This window comes from Xenopus tropicalis, chromosome 8 (genome assembly GCF_000004195.4).
Source record: "Xenopus tropicalis strain Nigerian chromosome 8, UCB_Xtro_10.0, whole genome shotgun sequence".
Lineage (NCBI taxonomy): Eukaryota > Metazoa > Chordata > Amphibia > Anura > Pipidae > Xenopus > Xenopus tropicalis.
In genome coordinates this window covers 1,781,576-1,797,602 of record NC_030684.2, presented here as the reverse complement: position 1 = coordinate 1,797,602, position 16,027 = coordinate 1,781,576, and the positions used below count along the sequence as shown (strand labels likewise).

General features: G+C 50.8%; 1 protein-coding gene and 1 long non-coding RNA gene across 2 annotated transcripts; one reads left to right on the top strand and one right to left on the bottom strand.

Moving 5' to 3' along the window:
* Positions 1–2,604: 2,604 nt before the first annotated feature.
* LOC100495325 (P2Y purinoceptor 4) lies at positions 2,605–5,148 on the top strand. Its single transcript, XM_031890617.1, has 2 exons — positions 2,605–2,674; positions 2,966–5,148. Exon 2 carries the CDS (start codon positions 2,986–2,988, stop codon positions 4,042–4,044), a length of 1,059 nt encoding a protein of 352 aa, XP_031746477.1. The 5' UTR covers positions 2,605–2,674; positions 2,966–2,985; the 3' UTR covers positions 4,045–5,148.
* A 9,199-nt stretch (positions 5,149–14,347) lies between these two features.
* On the bottom strand, positions 14,348–15,883 carry LOC116406530. Its single transcript, XR_004219477.1, has 2 exons — positions 15,709–15,883; positions 14,348–14,591 (listed from the first exon to the last, which is right to left on the bottom strand). It is a non-coding gene; the product is annotated as an uncharacterized LOC116406530 (long non-coding RNA).
* Positions 15,884–16,027: the final 144 nt, after the last annotated feature.

The window sequence follows — 16,027 nt, the reverse complement described above, 5'->3', positions numbered from 1 at the left end:
CTGATTCTCTGCTCTGTACTTCCTGCTTCTGGGCTGCTCTCTTTCCCATGGTCAGGCAGGAACCCCCCCCCCAGGTAAGTGAATCCAATCTCCCCGCAGTACTTACCCAGGTACAGAGCTCTGATTCTCTGTACTTCCTGCTCTTGGGCTGCTCTCTTTCCCATGGTCAGGCAGGAACCCCCCCGGGTAAGTGAATCCAATCTCCCCCCAGTACTTACCCAGGTACAGAGCTCTGATTCTCTGTACTTCCTGCTCCTGGGCTGCTCTCTTTCCCATGGTCAGGCAGGAACCTCCCCCTGGGTAAGTGAATCCAATCCCCCCCCCAGTACTTACCCAGGTACAGAGCTCTGATTCTCTGCTCTGTACTTCCTGCTTCTGGGCTGCTCTCTTTCCCATGGTCAGGCAGGAACCTCCCCCAGGTAAGTGAATCCAATCTCCCCCCAGTACTTACCCAGGTACAGAGCTCTGATTCTCTGCTCTGTACTTCCTGCTTCTGGGCTGCTCTCTTTCCCATGGTCAGGCAGGAACCCCCCCCCCAGGTAAGTGAATCCAATCTCCCCGCAGTACTTACCCAGGTACAGAGCTCTGATTCTCTGTACTTCCTGCTCTTGGGCTGCTCTCTTTCCCATGGTCAGGCAGGAACCCCCCCGGGTAAGTGAATCCAATCTCCCCCCAGTACTTACCCAGGTACAGAGCTCTGATTCTCTGTACTTCCTGCTCCTGGGCTGCTCTCTTTCCCATGGTCAGACAGAAAATCCCCCCTGGGTAAGTGAATCCAATCTCCCCCCAGTACTTACCCAGGTACAGAGCTCTGATTCTCTGTACTTCCTGCTCCTGGGCTGCTCTCTTTCCCTTGGTCAGGCAGGAACCCCCCCCCCCCTGGGTAAGTGAATCCAATCTCCCCCCAGTACTTACCCAGGTACAGGGCTCTGATTCTCTGTACTTCCTGCTCCTGGGCTGCTCTCTTTCCCATGGTCAGACAGGAACCTCCCCCTGGGTAAGTGAATCCAATCTCCCCCCAGTACTTACCCAGGTACAGAGCTCTGATTCTCTGTACTTCCTGCTCCTGGGCTGCTCTCTTTCCCATGGTCAGGCAGGAACCTCCCCCTGGGTAAGTGAATCCAATCTCCCCACAGTACTTACCCAGGTACAGAGCTCTGATTCTCTGCTCTGTACTTCCTGCTTCTGGGCTGCTCTCTTTCCCATGGTCAGACAGGAACCCCCACCCCTGGGTAAGTGAATCCAATCTCCCCCCAGTACTTACCCAGGTACAGAGCTCTGATTCTCTGTACTTCCTGCTCCTGGGCTGCTCTCTTTCCCATGGTAAGACAGGAACCTCCCCCTGGGTAAGTGAATCCAATCTCCCCCCAGTACTTACCCAGGTACAGAGCTCTGATTCTCTGTACTTCCTGCTCCTGGGCTGCTCTCTTTCCCATGGTCAGGCAGGAACCTCCCCCTGGGTAAGTGAATCCAATCCCCACCCAGTACTTACCCAGGTACAGAGCTCTGATTCTCTGTACTTCCTGCTCCTGGGCTGCTCTCTTTCCCATGGTCAGGCAGGAACCTCCCCCCCAGGTAAGTGAATCCAATCTCCCCCCAGTACTTACCCAGGTACAGAGCTCTGATTCTCTGTACTTCCTGCTTCTGGGCTGCTCTCTTTCCCATGGTCAGGCAGGAACCCCCCCCCCAGGTAAGTGAATCCAATCTCCCCGCAGTACTTACCCAGGTACAGAGCTCTGATTCTCTGTACTTCCTGCTCCTGGGCTGCTCTCTTTCCCATGGTCAGACAGGAACCTCCCCCTGGGTAAGTGAATCCAATCTCCCCCCAGTACTTACCCAGGTACAGAGCTCTGATTCGCTGTACATAGAAGTACTGGATTTAATTACCCGGGGGGGGGGGAGCTAAGACAAACAGACCAGGGCTATAACATTTACAGATGCCCCTATTAAGATCCTTATATACAACACCCGGGGGTACCGGTGGGTTCTGGGCCGGTGACACTCAGTACAGGAAATAACAAACATACAGTAAAGGGGAAGTAACACCCAATATTCGCAGGAAGTGGAAAGAGAAGAAGCAAGTGATGACAGTGAGAGATACCAATGGGCCAATCACTGACGCTGTAAGAACCACAGACTCAGAGCCCTAATCCCATAGAGGCCGCTGCTGCCACCTAGTGACAATACTCAGAATGACGCCCCTTTATACTAAGGGACATTTATACTGAGGGGGCACCAGGGGCGACTGCCTTCTTATTGGCCAACTGGGCTGAGCTTCGGGGCTTCTAAGCTGATTGGCTTAAAGTTTTGCACATTAGGATCAAAAACTCTTTTGATTGGCTGGTCGGACGGGTCCTTACAGGTCTCCTCTGGGCTCAGGCTTGGTTGCCCATTGAGCTCCATTAATTAGGGGCTTGATGGTGATGCTCTGACAGGACCCAGAAGAGCCATAAGGGCCACCGTCTGTGCCAACAATGCCCCCGTCACTGTGCCCCGGGGGGGGGGAGGGCAATTATTTTTAGATTTCCCCTAAAGTCACCGATTCCTCTTTTCACAGAGGAAGGAAAAACCCAACATCACAGTTTTCTACTTTATTGCTCAGAACTGAGCGACTGACTGGGTTACTGGGACCCCGCGGGGGGGAGATTCCGTCGTGCCCCCCAGAGTTGGGCAGGTAAGTGCTTGGATATCTTGGGGGGGACATTCCTGGCATCTCACTTAGTAAAACTCTTTCTTCCTTTGAAACGAACCCCATCAGGGTCACAGGGGGCAACAAGTCTGGGAATGTAGGGGCTTCTGGGTAACGGTGAGGGACAACGTTACAGTTGGGGTCTCAGTCCCGTTACTGGTGCCCCCTAAAGTTTTGTGGGTAATGCAGAAGATAGAGGCCCAGTGCCCAGATCATGCCACGGCTTCATGGAAGAAGGAGACCAATCATTTCCCAAAATGCTGTGCTTCTTTGCAGGGAGTCATTGTCCTTCAGGGATGGAGCCACCAGGAAATGCCACCTTGTGCCGCCCCTACACTCTCCACACCTTCATCCCAGTCTTCCTCAGCTTCATCTTCTCCGTTGGGTTCCTGCTGAACTGCCTGAGCCTGTGGGTGTTCTGGTTCCGGATCAAGCCATGGAACCCGTCCATCATCCTCCAGTTCAACTTGGCCATTTCCGACGCCGTCATCTCCCCGGCGGCTCCGATGCTTCTAATCTACTCGTTCTCCGACCACTGGAGCTTCGGGACCTTCGCCTGCCAATACTCCGTCTTCTCCCTCAGCACCAACATGTACGGGGGGGTTTACTTCCTCACCCTCATCGCCATCCATCGCTACTGCACCATCGTCCATAGTGGGAAATGGAACGTTCTGGCCAAAAACTCCTTCATCACCAAACTCTGCCTCGGGCTCTGGGCCTTCCTCTTCCTTCAGGGGCTGCCATTTTTCTTCGTATTGAGAACATCGGTTATTGACGGGGCCACAAAGTGTCTCAGTATCCACCAGACGGAACAGGTCCTGTTATTCTTTATCTGGAACTGGGCCATAACCATCCTTGGGCTGTTGGTTCCATTTCTCCTCACCGTGCTGTGCTACAGCCTCCTGAGCCAACACATCCTCAGAGCCAACCCCATGAACCCCCAGAGCCAAACCATGATCTCCAGATCCCTCGTGACCATAGGGGTGTCCCTCACAATATTCATTATCTGCTACATTCCTGTCCACATCACCAGAACCGCCGGAGTCACCATTAAGCTCTTCAGCCCAGAGTCCTGTTCTCTCCTGGTCAAGACGGAGGCTGTCTATTACTTCAGCTGGATGCTCTCGGTGGCCAATTGCTGCATAGACCCGGTGCTCTACTGCTTTGCCTCCAACAGGTTTCGGAAAGTCTTTATGACCTGGGCCAACTGTCTGTATCGCCCCAATGGAAGAAATCCAGGGGTCGGAGCCCAAACAGGAGCAACGGCTTCAGAGGAACCTCCCACCAGGGTTCTTCCTACATTGAAGACCACAGACATAACAGTATCTGCAGTTACTGACAGCCACGGGCTCTAGGGATGGGTGGCCCCTCAGAAACACATCCAGCTATGGACAACATATAACTAAAAACCCATTAGTACTTCACTATTCCAGTCCAAAGTCCACCTCCACCCCTAGGGTTCTGAAGCACCTTCATGGTTTGACCCATAGAGAATTCCAATAAAGAAACTTCTAGAGTTAAATGGGTTCCTCAGCACTGATTTCATGCAGAACCTGAGATGTTGGACAACCAACTTTTGGTCAGAGCCCCCCCCCAGCTAATAAGAAGGTTGCATCAGTGCATCAGTCATTCAGCAATACTCACCCAAACCCTCACCCTGGCCCCTGAGGTGGGCTTCCTTGTCCATCGAGGAACCCGTAGGCATTCCCTGGGGTGTAGCCCACAGAGGGAACCATGGAGCAATCTCTCGATCGAAGGTGGTGGTAGTTTCATGGTTCCCCGGCATCAGCTGGGCACGGGGGGGTTCTGACACTTGGCCGGTCACACTTACCCCATTATGGTCTGATGAAGCCGCCACATTCCAGGATGTGCAAGGAATCGAAAAATGTCCCACTTTGTCCCCCTTACACCCAAAATTCCTTCATCTCAGCTTTCCTCAATGTTCTCTTCTCCATTGGGTCTCCTGGTTCTGTACCAAGCAATGGACATCATCAACCAGTTCCAACCCCAACATTGCCCCCTGTGCCCCAGTGATACACTTCCTGTCTGGTTCTGCTAATATATAATTTGGGCTGGTGGCTAGTACTTCATAGACTATTGCCCCTCCTACAGTCTATTGCCCCATTCCTGGTCCATCTGCACGAGGTTCCCTGCTGCCCCACTCTGGCCGGACCCAAGTACTATTATACAATTTTCACCAGTTCCACGTTGGCCAAACACACGCGGTTCTGCTCTACGAAGTGCTGTACACAGAACCTCAAACAGAATTAATTAATGATATTGACGTGCGTATAGAGTGAGGCCCACAGCAGCCCCAGCGCGGGGTTAATAACGTGCCATGAAACCAATCGGATGTCACCCAATCCCCTCTTACATAGTTAATGATCAGCAGCCTGGAGCTGGGAGTCACCGTTACAGCACGCACACCGACCCGGGTGATGATCCAACGCAACACGATGCTCCGAAGCAGAAGGTTCTGTTGGGCTGCTGGGTATTAGCCAACCGGTAAGTCTGATTCTCATCTCAATACTTTGTGCCTAGAGAAGGATGGACACTTAGCCGCCTGGGTTCCACGGCCGCCCATGAACGTTCTAGTAGAGCAAAGTAGACCTTCAATGAGCAGAGGAACCTCCAAGGTCCATTACTGCCCAACTGAAAGCCACTTGGGTGGCACCGTCATGCCCTAAGGAGAAGCCCTGGCACCCATGAACCTTCATACTTGGGCCACTTCTGCCGTGAACTCTCAGTAGACCTTCTCAGGTTCTTCAGGAGGTCCTAGTGGAGGTCCTAGTGGTCTTCCTTCCTGGTTCCTGCCACCAACACCATGTCCCAGGAGGCCGAGAGTGAGGGGGCATCGCCCGATGTTCTGCGCTGCACGGTGTGCCTGGACGACTACAGACCCTTTGGGCCAATGAAGCCCCGGATCCTGCCCGTTTGCCTCCACACCTTCTGTGAGGGGTGCCTGGAGCGGCTGGGGGGGGACAGCGCCTACAGCATCTCCTGCCCCATTTGCCGGGTATTTAACGATGTTTTTGGCAAAGACGGGATCCAAGCGCTGCCCATCAACACCCGGGTCCCTTACTTTGAGGCAGTCGAGGAGGAGATGGAGGAGTCGGACCTCCTGGACTTCATCGACCCCAACATGCCCTCTTGCCCCGTCTGCGACAGCATCACCCTTTATGCCCCCTTTGGGCTGGAGGCAGATATCACCCAATGCCACACGTGCCAGTGGGTTAGTGTCGAGATGATGGAGGTCGGAGAGTCGGAACGGTCGCCCCCCCCAGCCCCCAAGGCCGAAAATACCCCCAGGGGTAAAGGGAAAGGTGCCCAAACCCACAGGGCCCCACCCACACCCACAAGGAGGAAGACTCTGCTCCAAAGAGCAATCAGTTACATGAGGTGAGTCACAGGTAGGGGGTGCCATAGTGTTTCCCTTAGACAGTACAGTATGGGGGTACAGCTTATTGTGTGCCCAGAACATTCCTTCTCTGTATATTTGTATTTATACATATGGGTAGGGGGTGCCATAGTGTTTCCCTTAGACAGTACAGTATGGGGGTACAGCTTATTGTGTGCCCAGAACATTCCTTCTCTGTATATTTGTATTTATACATATGGGTAGGAGGTGCCATAGTGTTTCCCTTAGCCAGTACAGTATGGGGGTACAGCTTATTGTGTGCCCAGAACATTCCCTCTCTGTATATTTGTATTTATACATATGGGTAGGAGGTGCCATAGTGTTTCCCTTAGACAGTACAGTATGGGGGTACAGCTTATTGTGTGCCCAGAACATTCCCTCTCTGTATATTTGTATTTATACATATGGGTAGGGGGTGCCATAGTGTTTCCTTAGACAGTACAGTATGGGGGTACAGCTTATTGTGTGCCCAGAACATTCCTTCTCTGTATATTTGTATTTATACATATGGGTAGGAGGTGCCATAGTGTTTCCCTTAGACAGTACAGTATGGGGGTACAGCTTATTGTGTGCCCAGAACATTCCCTCTCTGTATATTTGTATTTATACATATGGGTAGGGGGTGCCATAGTGTTTCCCTTAGACAGTACAGTATGGGGGTACAGCTTATTGTGTGCCCAGAACATTCCTTCTCTGTATATTTGTATTTATACATATGGGTAGGGGGTGCCATAGTGTTTCCCTTAGACAGTACAGTATGGGGGTACAGCTTATTGTGTGCCCAGAACATTCCTTCTCTGTATATTTGTATTTATACATATGGGTAGGAGGTGCCATAGTGTTTCCCTTAGACAGTACAGTATGGGGGTACAGCTTATTGTGTGCCCAGAACATTCCTTCTCTGTATATTTGTATTTATACATATGGGTAGGGGGTGCCATAGTGTTTCCTATGGGAGCGTACAGCTTATTGTGGCCCAGAACATTCCCTCTCTGATATATTTGTATTATACAATATGGGTAGGGGGTGCCATAGTGATTCCCTTAGACAGTAACAGTATGGGGTACAGCTTATTGTGTGCCCAGAAACATTCCCTTCTCTGTATATTTGTATTCTATACATATGGGTAGGGGGGTGCCATAGTGTTTCCCTTAGACAGGACCAGTATGGGGGTACCAGTTTATTGTGTGCCCAGAAAACATTCCTTCTTCTGTATATTTGTATTATACATATGGGTAGGAGGTGCACATAGTGTTTCCCTTAGACAGTACAGTATGGGGGTACAGCTTATTGTGTGCCCCAGAACATTTCCCTTCTCTGTATAATTTTGTATTTATACATATGGGTAGGAGGTGCCATAGTGTTTCCCTTAGACAGTACAGTATGGGGGTACCAGCTTATTGGTGTCCCAGAACATTCCTTCTCTGTATATTTGTATTTATACATATGGGTAGGAGGTGCCATAGTGTTTCCCTTAGACAGTACAGTATGGGGTACAGCTTATTGTGTGCCCAGAACATTCCTTCTCTGTATATTTGTATTTATACATATGGGTAGGGGGTGCCATAGTGTTTCCCTTAGACAGTACAGTATGGGGGTACAGCTTATTGTGTGCCCAGAACATTCCCTTCTCTGTATATTTGTATTTATACATATGGGTAGGGGGTGCCATAGTGTTTCCCTTAGACAGTACAGTATGGGGTACAGCTTATTGTGTGCCCAGAACATTCCTTCTCTGTATATTTGTATTTATACATATGGGTAGGGGGTGCCATAGTGTTTCCCTTAGACAGTACAGTATGGGGGTACAGCTTATTGTGTGCCCAGAACATTCCCTCTCTGTATATTTGTATTTATACATATGGGTAGGGGGTGCCATAGTGTTTCCCTTAGACAGTACAGTATGGGGGTAGAGCTTATTGTGTGCCCAGAACATTCCTTCTCTGTATATTTGTATTTATACATATGGGTAGGGGGTGCCATAGTGTTTCCCTTAGACAGTACAGTATGGGGGTACAGCTTATTGTGTGCCCAGAACATTCCCTCTCTGTATATTTGTATTTATACATATGGGTAGGGGGTGCCATAGTGTTTCCCTTAGACAGTACAGTATGGGGGTACAGCTTATTGTGTGCCCAGAACATTCCTTCTCTGTATATTTGTATTTATACATATGGGTAGGGGGTGCCATAGTGTTTCCCTTAGACAGTACAGTATGGGGGTACAGCTTATTGTGTGCCCAGAACATTCCCTCTCTGTATATTTGTATTTATACATATGGGTAGGGGGTGCCATAGTGTTTCCCTTAGACAGTACAGTATGGGGGTACAGCTTATTGTGTGCCAGAACATTCCTTCTCTGTATATTTGTATTTATACATATGGGTAGGGGGTGCCATAGTGTTTCCCTTAGACAGTACAGTATGGGGGTACAGCTTATTGTGTGCCCAGAACATTCCCTCTCTGTATATTGTATTTATACATATGGGTAGGGGGTGCCATAGTGTTTCCCTTAGACAGTACAGTATGGGGGTACAGCTTATTGTGTGCCCAGAACATTCCTTCTCTGTATATTTGTATTTATACATATGGGTAGGGGGTGCCATAGTGTTTCCCTTAGACAGTACAGTATGGGGGTACAGCTTATTGTGTGCCCAGAACATTCCCTCTCTGTATATTTGTATTTATACATATGGGTAGGGGGTGCCATAGTGTTTCCCTTAGACAGTACAGTATGGGGGTACAGCTTATTGTGTGCCCAGAACATTCCCTCTCTGTATATTTGTATTTATACATATGGGTAGGGGGTGCCATAGTGTTTCCCTTAGACAGTACAGTATGGGGGTACAGCTTATTGTGTGCCCAGAACATTCCCTCTCTGTATATTTGTATTTATACATATGGGTAGGGGGTGCCATAGTGTTTCCCTTAGACAGTACAGTATGGGGGTACAGCTTATTGTGTGCCCAGAACATTCCCTCTCTGTATATTTGTATTTATACATATGGGTAGGAGGTGCCATAGTGTTTCCCTTAGACAGTACAGTATGGGGGTACAGCTTATTGTGTGCCCAGAACATTCCCTCTCTGTATATTTGTATTTATACATATGGGTAGGGGTGCCATAGTGTTTCCTTAGACAGTACAGTATGGGGGTACAGCTTATTGTGTGCCCAGAACATTCCCTCTCTGTATATTTGTATTTATACATATGGGTAGGGGTGCCATAGTGTTTCCCTTAGACAGTACAGTATGGGGGTACAGCTTATTGTGTGCCCAGAACATTCCCTCTCTGTATATTTGTATTTATACATATGGGTAGGGGGTGCCATAGTGTTTCCCTTAGACAGTACAGTATGGGGGTACAGCTTATTGTGTGCCCAGAACATTCCCTCTCTGTATATTTGTATTTATACATATGGGTAGGGGGTGCCATAGTGTTTCCCTTAGACAGTACAGTATGGGGGTACAGCTTATTGTGTGCCCAGAACATTCCTTCTCTGTATATTTGTATTTATACATATGGGTAGGGGGTGCCATAGTGTTTCCCTTAGACAGTACAGTATGGGGGTACAGCTTATTGTGTGCCCAGAACATTCCTTCTCTGTATATTTGTATTTATACATATGGGTAGGAGGTGCCATAGTGTTTCCCTTAGACAGTACAGTATGGGGGTACAGCTTATTGTGTGCCCAGAACATTCCTTCTCTGTATATTTGTATTTATACATATGGGTAGGAGGTGCCATAGTGTTTCCCTTAGACAGTACAGTATGGGGGTACAGCTTATTGTGTGCCCAGAACATTCCTTCTCTGTATATTTGTATTTATACATATGGGTAGGGGGTGCCATAGTGTTTCCCTTAGACAGTACAGTATGGGGGTACAGCTTATTGTGTGCCCAGAACATTCCCTCTCTGTATATTTGTATTTATACATATGGGTAGGGGGTGCCATAGTGTTTCCCTTAGACAGTACAGTATGGGGGTACAGCTTATTGTGTGCCCAGAACATTCCTTCTCTGTATATTTGTATTTATACATATGGGTAGGGGTGCCATAGTGTTTCCCTTAGACAGTACAGTATGGGGGTACAGCTTATTGTGTGCCCAGAACATTCCTTCTCTGTATATTTGTATTTATACATATGGGTAGGAGGTGCCATAGTGTTTCCCTTAGACAGTAACAGTATGGGGGTACAGCTTATTGTGTGCCCAGAACATTCCTTCTCTGTATATTTGTATTTATACATATGGGTAGGGGGTGCCATAGTGTTTTCCCTTAGACAGTACAGTATGGGGGTACAGCTTATTGTGTGCCCAGAACATTCCTTCTCTGTATATTTGTATTTATACATATGGGTAGGGGGTGCCATAGTGTTTCCCTTAGACAGTACAGTAATGGGGGTACAGCTTATTGGTGTGCCCAGAACATTCCCTCTCTGTATATTTGTATTTATACATATGGGTAGGGGGGTGCCATAGTGTTTCCCTTAGACAGTACAGTATGGGGGTACAGCTTATTGTGTGCCCAGAACATTCCTTCTCTGTATATTTGTATTTATACATATGGGTAGGAGGTGCCATAGTGTTTCCCTTAGACAGTACAGTATGGGGGTACAGCTTATTGTGTGCCCAGAACATTCCTTCTCTGTATATTTGTATTTATACATATGGGTAGGGGGTGCCATAGTGTTTCCTTAGACAGTACAGTATGGGGTACAGCTTATTGTGTGCCCAGAACATTCCTTCTCTGTATATTTGTATTTATACATATGGGTAGGGGGTGCCATAGTGTTTCCTTAGACAGTACAGTATGGGGGTACAGCTTATTGTGTGCCCAGAACATTCCCTCTCTGTATATTTGTATTTATACATATGGGTAGGGGGTGCCATAGTGTTTCCCTTAGACAGTACAGTATGGGGGTACAGCTTATTGTGTGCCCAGAACATTCCTTCTCTGTATATTTGTATTTATACATATGGGTAGGGGTGCCATAGTGTTTCCCTTAGACAGTACAGTATGGGGGTAGAGCTTATTGTGTGCCCAGAACATTCCTTCTCTGTATATTTGTATTTATACATATGGGTAGGGGGTGCCATAGTGTTTCCCTTAGACAGTACAGTATGGGGGTACAGCTTATTGTGTGCCCAGAACATTCCCTCTCTGTATATTTGTATTTATACATATGGGTAGGGGGTGCCATAGTGTTTCCCTTAGACAGTACAGTATGGGGGTACAGCTTATTGTGTGCCCAGAACATTCCTTCTCTGTATATTTGTATTTATACATATGGGTAGGGGGTGCCATAGTGTTTCCCTTAGACAGTACAGTATGGGGGTACAGCTTATTGTGTGCCCAGAACATTCCCTCTCTGTATATTTGTATTTATACATATGGGTAGGAGGTGCCATAGTGTTTCCCTTAGACAGTACAGTATGGGGGTACAGCTTATTGTGTGCCCAGAACATTCCTTCTCTGTATATTTGTATTTATACATATGGGTAGGAGGTGCCATAGTGTTTCCCTTAGACAGTACAGTATGGGGGTACAGCTTATTGTGTGCCCAGAACATTCCTTCTCTGTATATTTGTATTTATACATATGGGTAGGGGGTGCCATAGTGTTTCCCTTAGACAGTACAGTATGGGGGTACAGCTTATTGTGTGCCCAGAACATTCCCTCTCTGTATATTTGTATTTATACATATGGGTAGGGGGTGCCATAGTGTTTCCCTTAGACAGTACAGTATGGGGGTACAGCTTATTGTGTGCCCAGAACATTCCCTCTCTGTATATTTGTATTTATACATATGGGTAGGGGGTGCCATAGTGTTTCCCTTAGACAGTACAGTATGGGGGGGTACAGTATGGGGGTGGGTACAGTATGGGGGGTACAGTATGGGGGTGGGTACAGTATGGGGGTGGGTACAGTATGGGGGGTACAGTATGGGGGGGTACAGTATGGGGGGGGGGTACAGTATGGGGGGTACAGTATGGGGGGGTACAGTATGGGGGGGGGTACAGTATGGGGGGGTACAGTATGGGGGTGGGTACAGTATGGGGGTGGGTACAGTATGGGGGGGTACAGTATGGGGGTGGTACAGTATGGGGGGGTACAGTATGGGGGGGTACAGTATGGGGGCACATTAATGAGAGGGGTCTCTGTGTCCATAGGAAGCTGTTCAGGCCGCGCTGAGTAGAAGAGGAGACGGAGATGCAGCAGGGGGCGGGGCCTATGGGCAGATTTACCCCCATTGGACCTACAGACACCAAACAAGTGAATTTACCCCAACGCTGCTCAGATCTATTTGCCCCCCCCCCCCCCCCGTTCCAGACTCAGGAATTCCACTCATGTGATCGCGCCGGATTCCTGTGAGGCGCAGAGTTGGCCCCGGGCCCAGGGGAAGGCGCTGATTGGGCCCCGGCGCTGCCAGATACGGGACAATGACACAGAGGTGACCTCCCCCCCCCCCCAAGCTTATCAGCACCAGTCCCATTCCATAGGCACCGACCCAACCAGAACCTGCCTTCTGTGTAAAGGGCAACTCCACCCAAAAAGGTTTGTTTGGTTCAAGTTGTCAAACAATGACTTTAACCCTTTGTAGGCAGCGTTATTGCACCTGGGGGGGGGGGGTTAATATAATAAAACTCTCTGACAAGGGGAAAAGCTGATTGTTGGTTTATAAAGGTACAACGAGTAGAAAAGCAGTGTCCTGGGGGGGGGGTATAAAAGTTCAGGAGTCAGAACTGTCCCAGGGGGGGGGGGGTATAAAAGTTCAGGAGTCGGAACCGTCCGGGGGGTATAAAAGTTCAGGAGTTGGAACCAACCTCGGGGGGTATAAAAGTTCAGGAGTCAGAACTGTCCCGGGGGGTATAAAAGTTCAGGACGGAACCAACCCGGGGGGTATAAAAGTTCAGGAGTCGGAACCATCCCAGGGGGGTATAAAAGTTCAGGAGTCTGAACCGTCCCGGGGAGGTATAAAAGTTCAGGAGTCTGAACTGTCCCGGGGGGGTATAAAAGTTCAGGAGTCTGAACTGTCCCGGGGGGGTATAAAAGTTCAGGACAGAACCAACCCGGGGGGCATAAAAGTTCAGGAGTCTGAACCATCCCGGGGGGGGGGTATAAAAGTTCAGGAGTCTGAACCATCCCGGGGGGGTATAAAAGTTCAGGAGTCTGAACTGTCCCGGGGGGGTATAAAAGTTCAGGACGGAACCAACCCGGGGGGGTATAAAAGTTCAGGAGTCGGAACCGTCCCGGGGGGTATAAAAGTTCAGGACGGAACCAACCCGGGGGGGGTATAAAAGTTCAGGAGTCGGAACCGTCCCGGGGGGTATAAAAGTTCAGGACGGAACCAACCCGGGGGGGTATAAAAGTTCTGGAGTCTGAACCATCCCAGGGGGGTATAAAAGTTCAGGAGTCGGAACCTTATCTAGTGAACACAATGACCAAGATGAGGATGATGATGGGCAGGAAAATGAGGAAGAAGCTGAGGATCTCGGCGAGGAAGAGGAGGCCCAACACACAGCGGTACAGGCCCCGGTTCCGCCGCTCCAGGCTGCGCAGCCCAGCGATGCATCTGATTGGGTAACGGCAGCAGGGGGCGAAGGGGAACATCCGGGTGGTGTAGAAGCGCTTGTGGAACCGGTACTCCAGGGCCCCACACAGGCCCGGTCTCCTCACCGGCGGCCCCGGGGCCACTTCCAACGGCAGCACCTGGGGGGCCACATTGTCCATCATCTGCTCCTGCATCTTGTGGATCTCCCACTGCATCATGGGAGTCCTCTGCCTGCACATGGGGCACACGACCCGGCCCAGCTCGGCCCGACTGGCCTTCTCCATGATGGTTCTGATGCAGTTGTTGCAGACGGTGTGGCTGCAGTTGAGGAAGGACTGTTTGTGGCTGGTTCCGTCGTAGGGTTCCGTGCAGATGGGACATTCCCGCTCCGGGTTCTCCTCCAGCAGAACGGAACATTCTGTGGGTTCCTCACCCTGCGGGGGCCCAGCCAGGTCCATGTTCCCAGTAGCCCCTTGGTTCTCCCCAGTAGCCCCCTGATCCCCCCCAGTAGCCCCCTGGTCCCCCCCAGTAGCCCCCTGATCCCCCCCAATAGCCCCCTGATCCCCCCCAATAGCCCCCTGGTCCCCCCCAATAGCCCCCTGGTCCCCCCCAATAGCCCCCTGGTCCCCCCCAGTAGCCCCCTGGTCCCCCCCAGTAGCCCCCTGATCCCCCCCAGTAGCCCCCTGATCCCCCCCAGTAGCCCCCTGGTCCCCCCCACTAGTCCGGTCCCTTGGGGTGGCCCAGTCGGCTCCATCACTAGGGTCGGGCTCCTTGGGCTCCTCAAGGTGTTCATTATTGCCCAGTGGGGGGCAGCAATCCGAGCGGTCACCCCCTTCCCTCTGCGAGGAGTTTGGGGGGCAGATGGGCTCACCTGGATGATCCATAGTTACCCCTGGGGCAGCTCCAGCCCCATAGTCCGGCTCCATCTCTCTGCAATGGCAAATGGGATCAGGTTTAGTATGGATAATCCTGAGGGTAAGTAGGTGGGGGTTACACCTGGGCAAGTAACCCCAGCACTTGGCTTATTCTGGGCTGTTCTATTCAGAATGTTCTGGGGGGGGGGGGTGTAGATGTAGCTCCATCCAATTGGGGGGGCACTAGCACCATCACCCCCTCAGGCCAGGGGTAACTGGATTTACCCCCTCTGGGGCAGGTAAATGGGCCCTGGTTTCCCTTTAAAGGGCCAGTAACCCACAAAATGAAGGGGCAGAGGGGGGCCAGTGCCGGGTACTTATGACCCAACAGAACCAACAACATGGCGCCCCCTATGCGCAATAACTGGACCTTTACACAAAGTAAGTGCTACGGAGCGTATTGGGCTGCTGTAGCCCCCGAGGTGTGGGTATAAGGATCTCCCCATTTATTTCTGGGTCACTATTTTGGGGTCACCACACCCTAAGTCACCCACAAACAGTAGCACAGGGTACAGCCCCCCCCCCCCCCCCAAGGCACCGGCAATCCCACCCACTAAGCCAACTCCCTGCCCCCTGTGGAATTAAAGGTCAAGTTATCCTTACACTATCATTAGATCACTTTTATCACAGTAATTGTAGGCGGGGGGGGGGGTACAGCCCTGAGCATAGGAACAAATGGGGTCTGTGCCCCTTACAGACAGTTTTGGGGGGGGTGGGTACAGCCTGTGCCCCATACAGACAGCTTTAGCCCGGGGGGGGGGTACAGCCTGTGCCCCATACAGACAGCTTTAGCCCGGGGGGGGGGTACAGCCTGTGCCCCATACAGACAGCTTTAGCCCGGGGGGGGGGTACAGCCTGTGCCCCATACAGACAGCTTTAGCCCGGGGGGGGGGTACAGCCTGTGCCCCATACAGACAGTTTTAGCCCCGGGGGGGGGGTACAGCCTGTGCCCCATACAGACAGTTTTAGCCCCGGGGGGGGGTACAGCCTGTGCCCCATACAGACAGTTTTAGCCCCGGGGGGGGGTACAGCCTGTGCCCCATACAGACAGTTTTAGGGGGGGGGTACAGCCTGTGCCCCATACAGACAGTTTTAGCCCCCGGGGGGGGGGTACAGATACAGAGAGCCCCTACCTGTGTCTCCCCAGGGTGTCAGGCTGCTCAGTCCATGGGCCTCTCAGGAGTCGGAACCCACACAGGAGCACTATCAGTTCTGACTGGTACTACAGGGAGCAGGTAACACAACCGGTCCGTCCTGTTCCAGCCAATCAGAGAGCAGCAGCCAGGCCTTAAAGGAACATCCGCCGCCTTTAAAATGCAAAACATCTGCAAATTACACAGAGAGAGAACCCCCCCCCCCCCCCCCCCCCCCGATTGGGCAGCAGTTTCCCCGATACCTTTTGTTTTCTCCCTAAAGGCGGAGGGGAAACCATTTTCCAGACACACTCAGCTT

What these genes read in the sequence shown, in the direction of transcription:
- LOC100495325 (XM_031890617.1), top strand. Translation starts at nt 2,986, where the DNA reads ATGGAGCCACCAGGAAATGCCACCTTGTGCCGCCCCTACACTCTCCAC.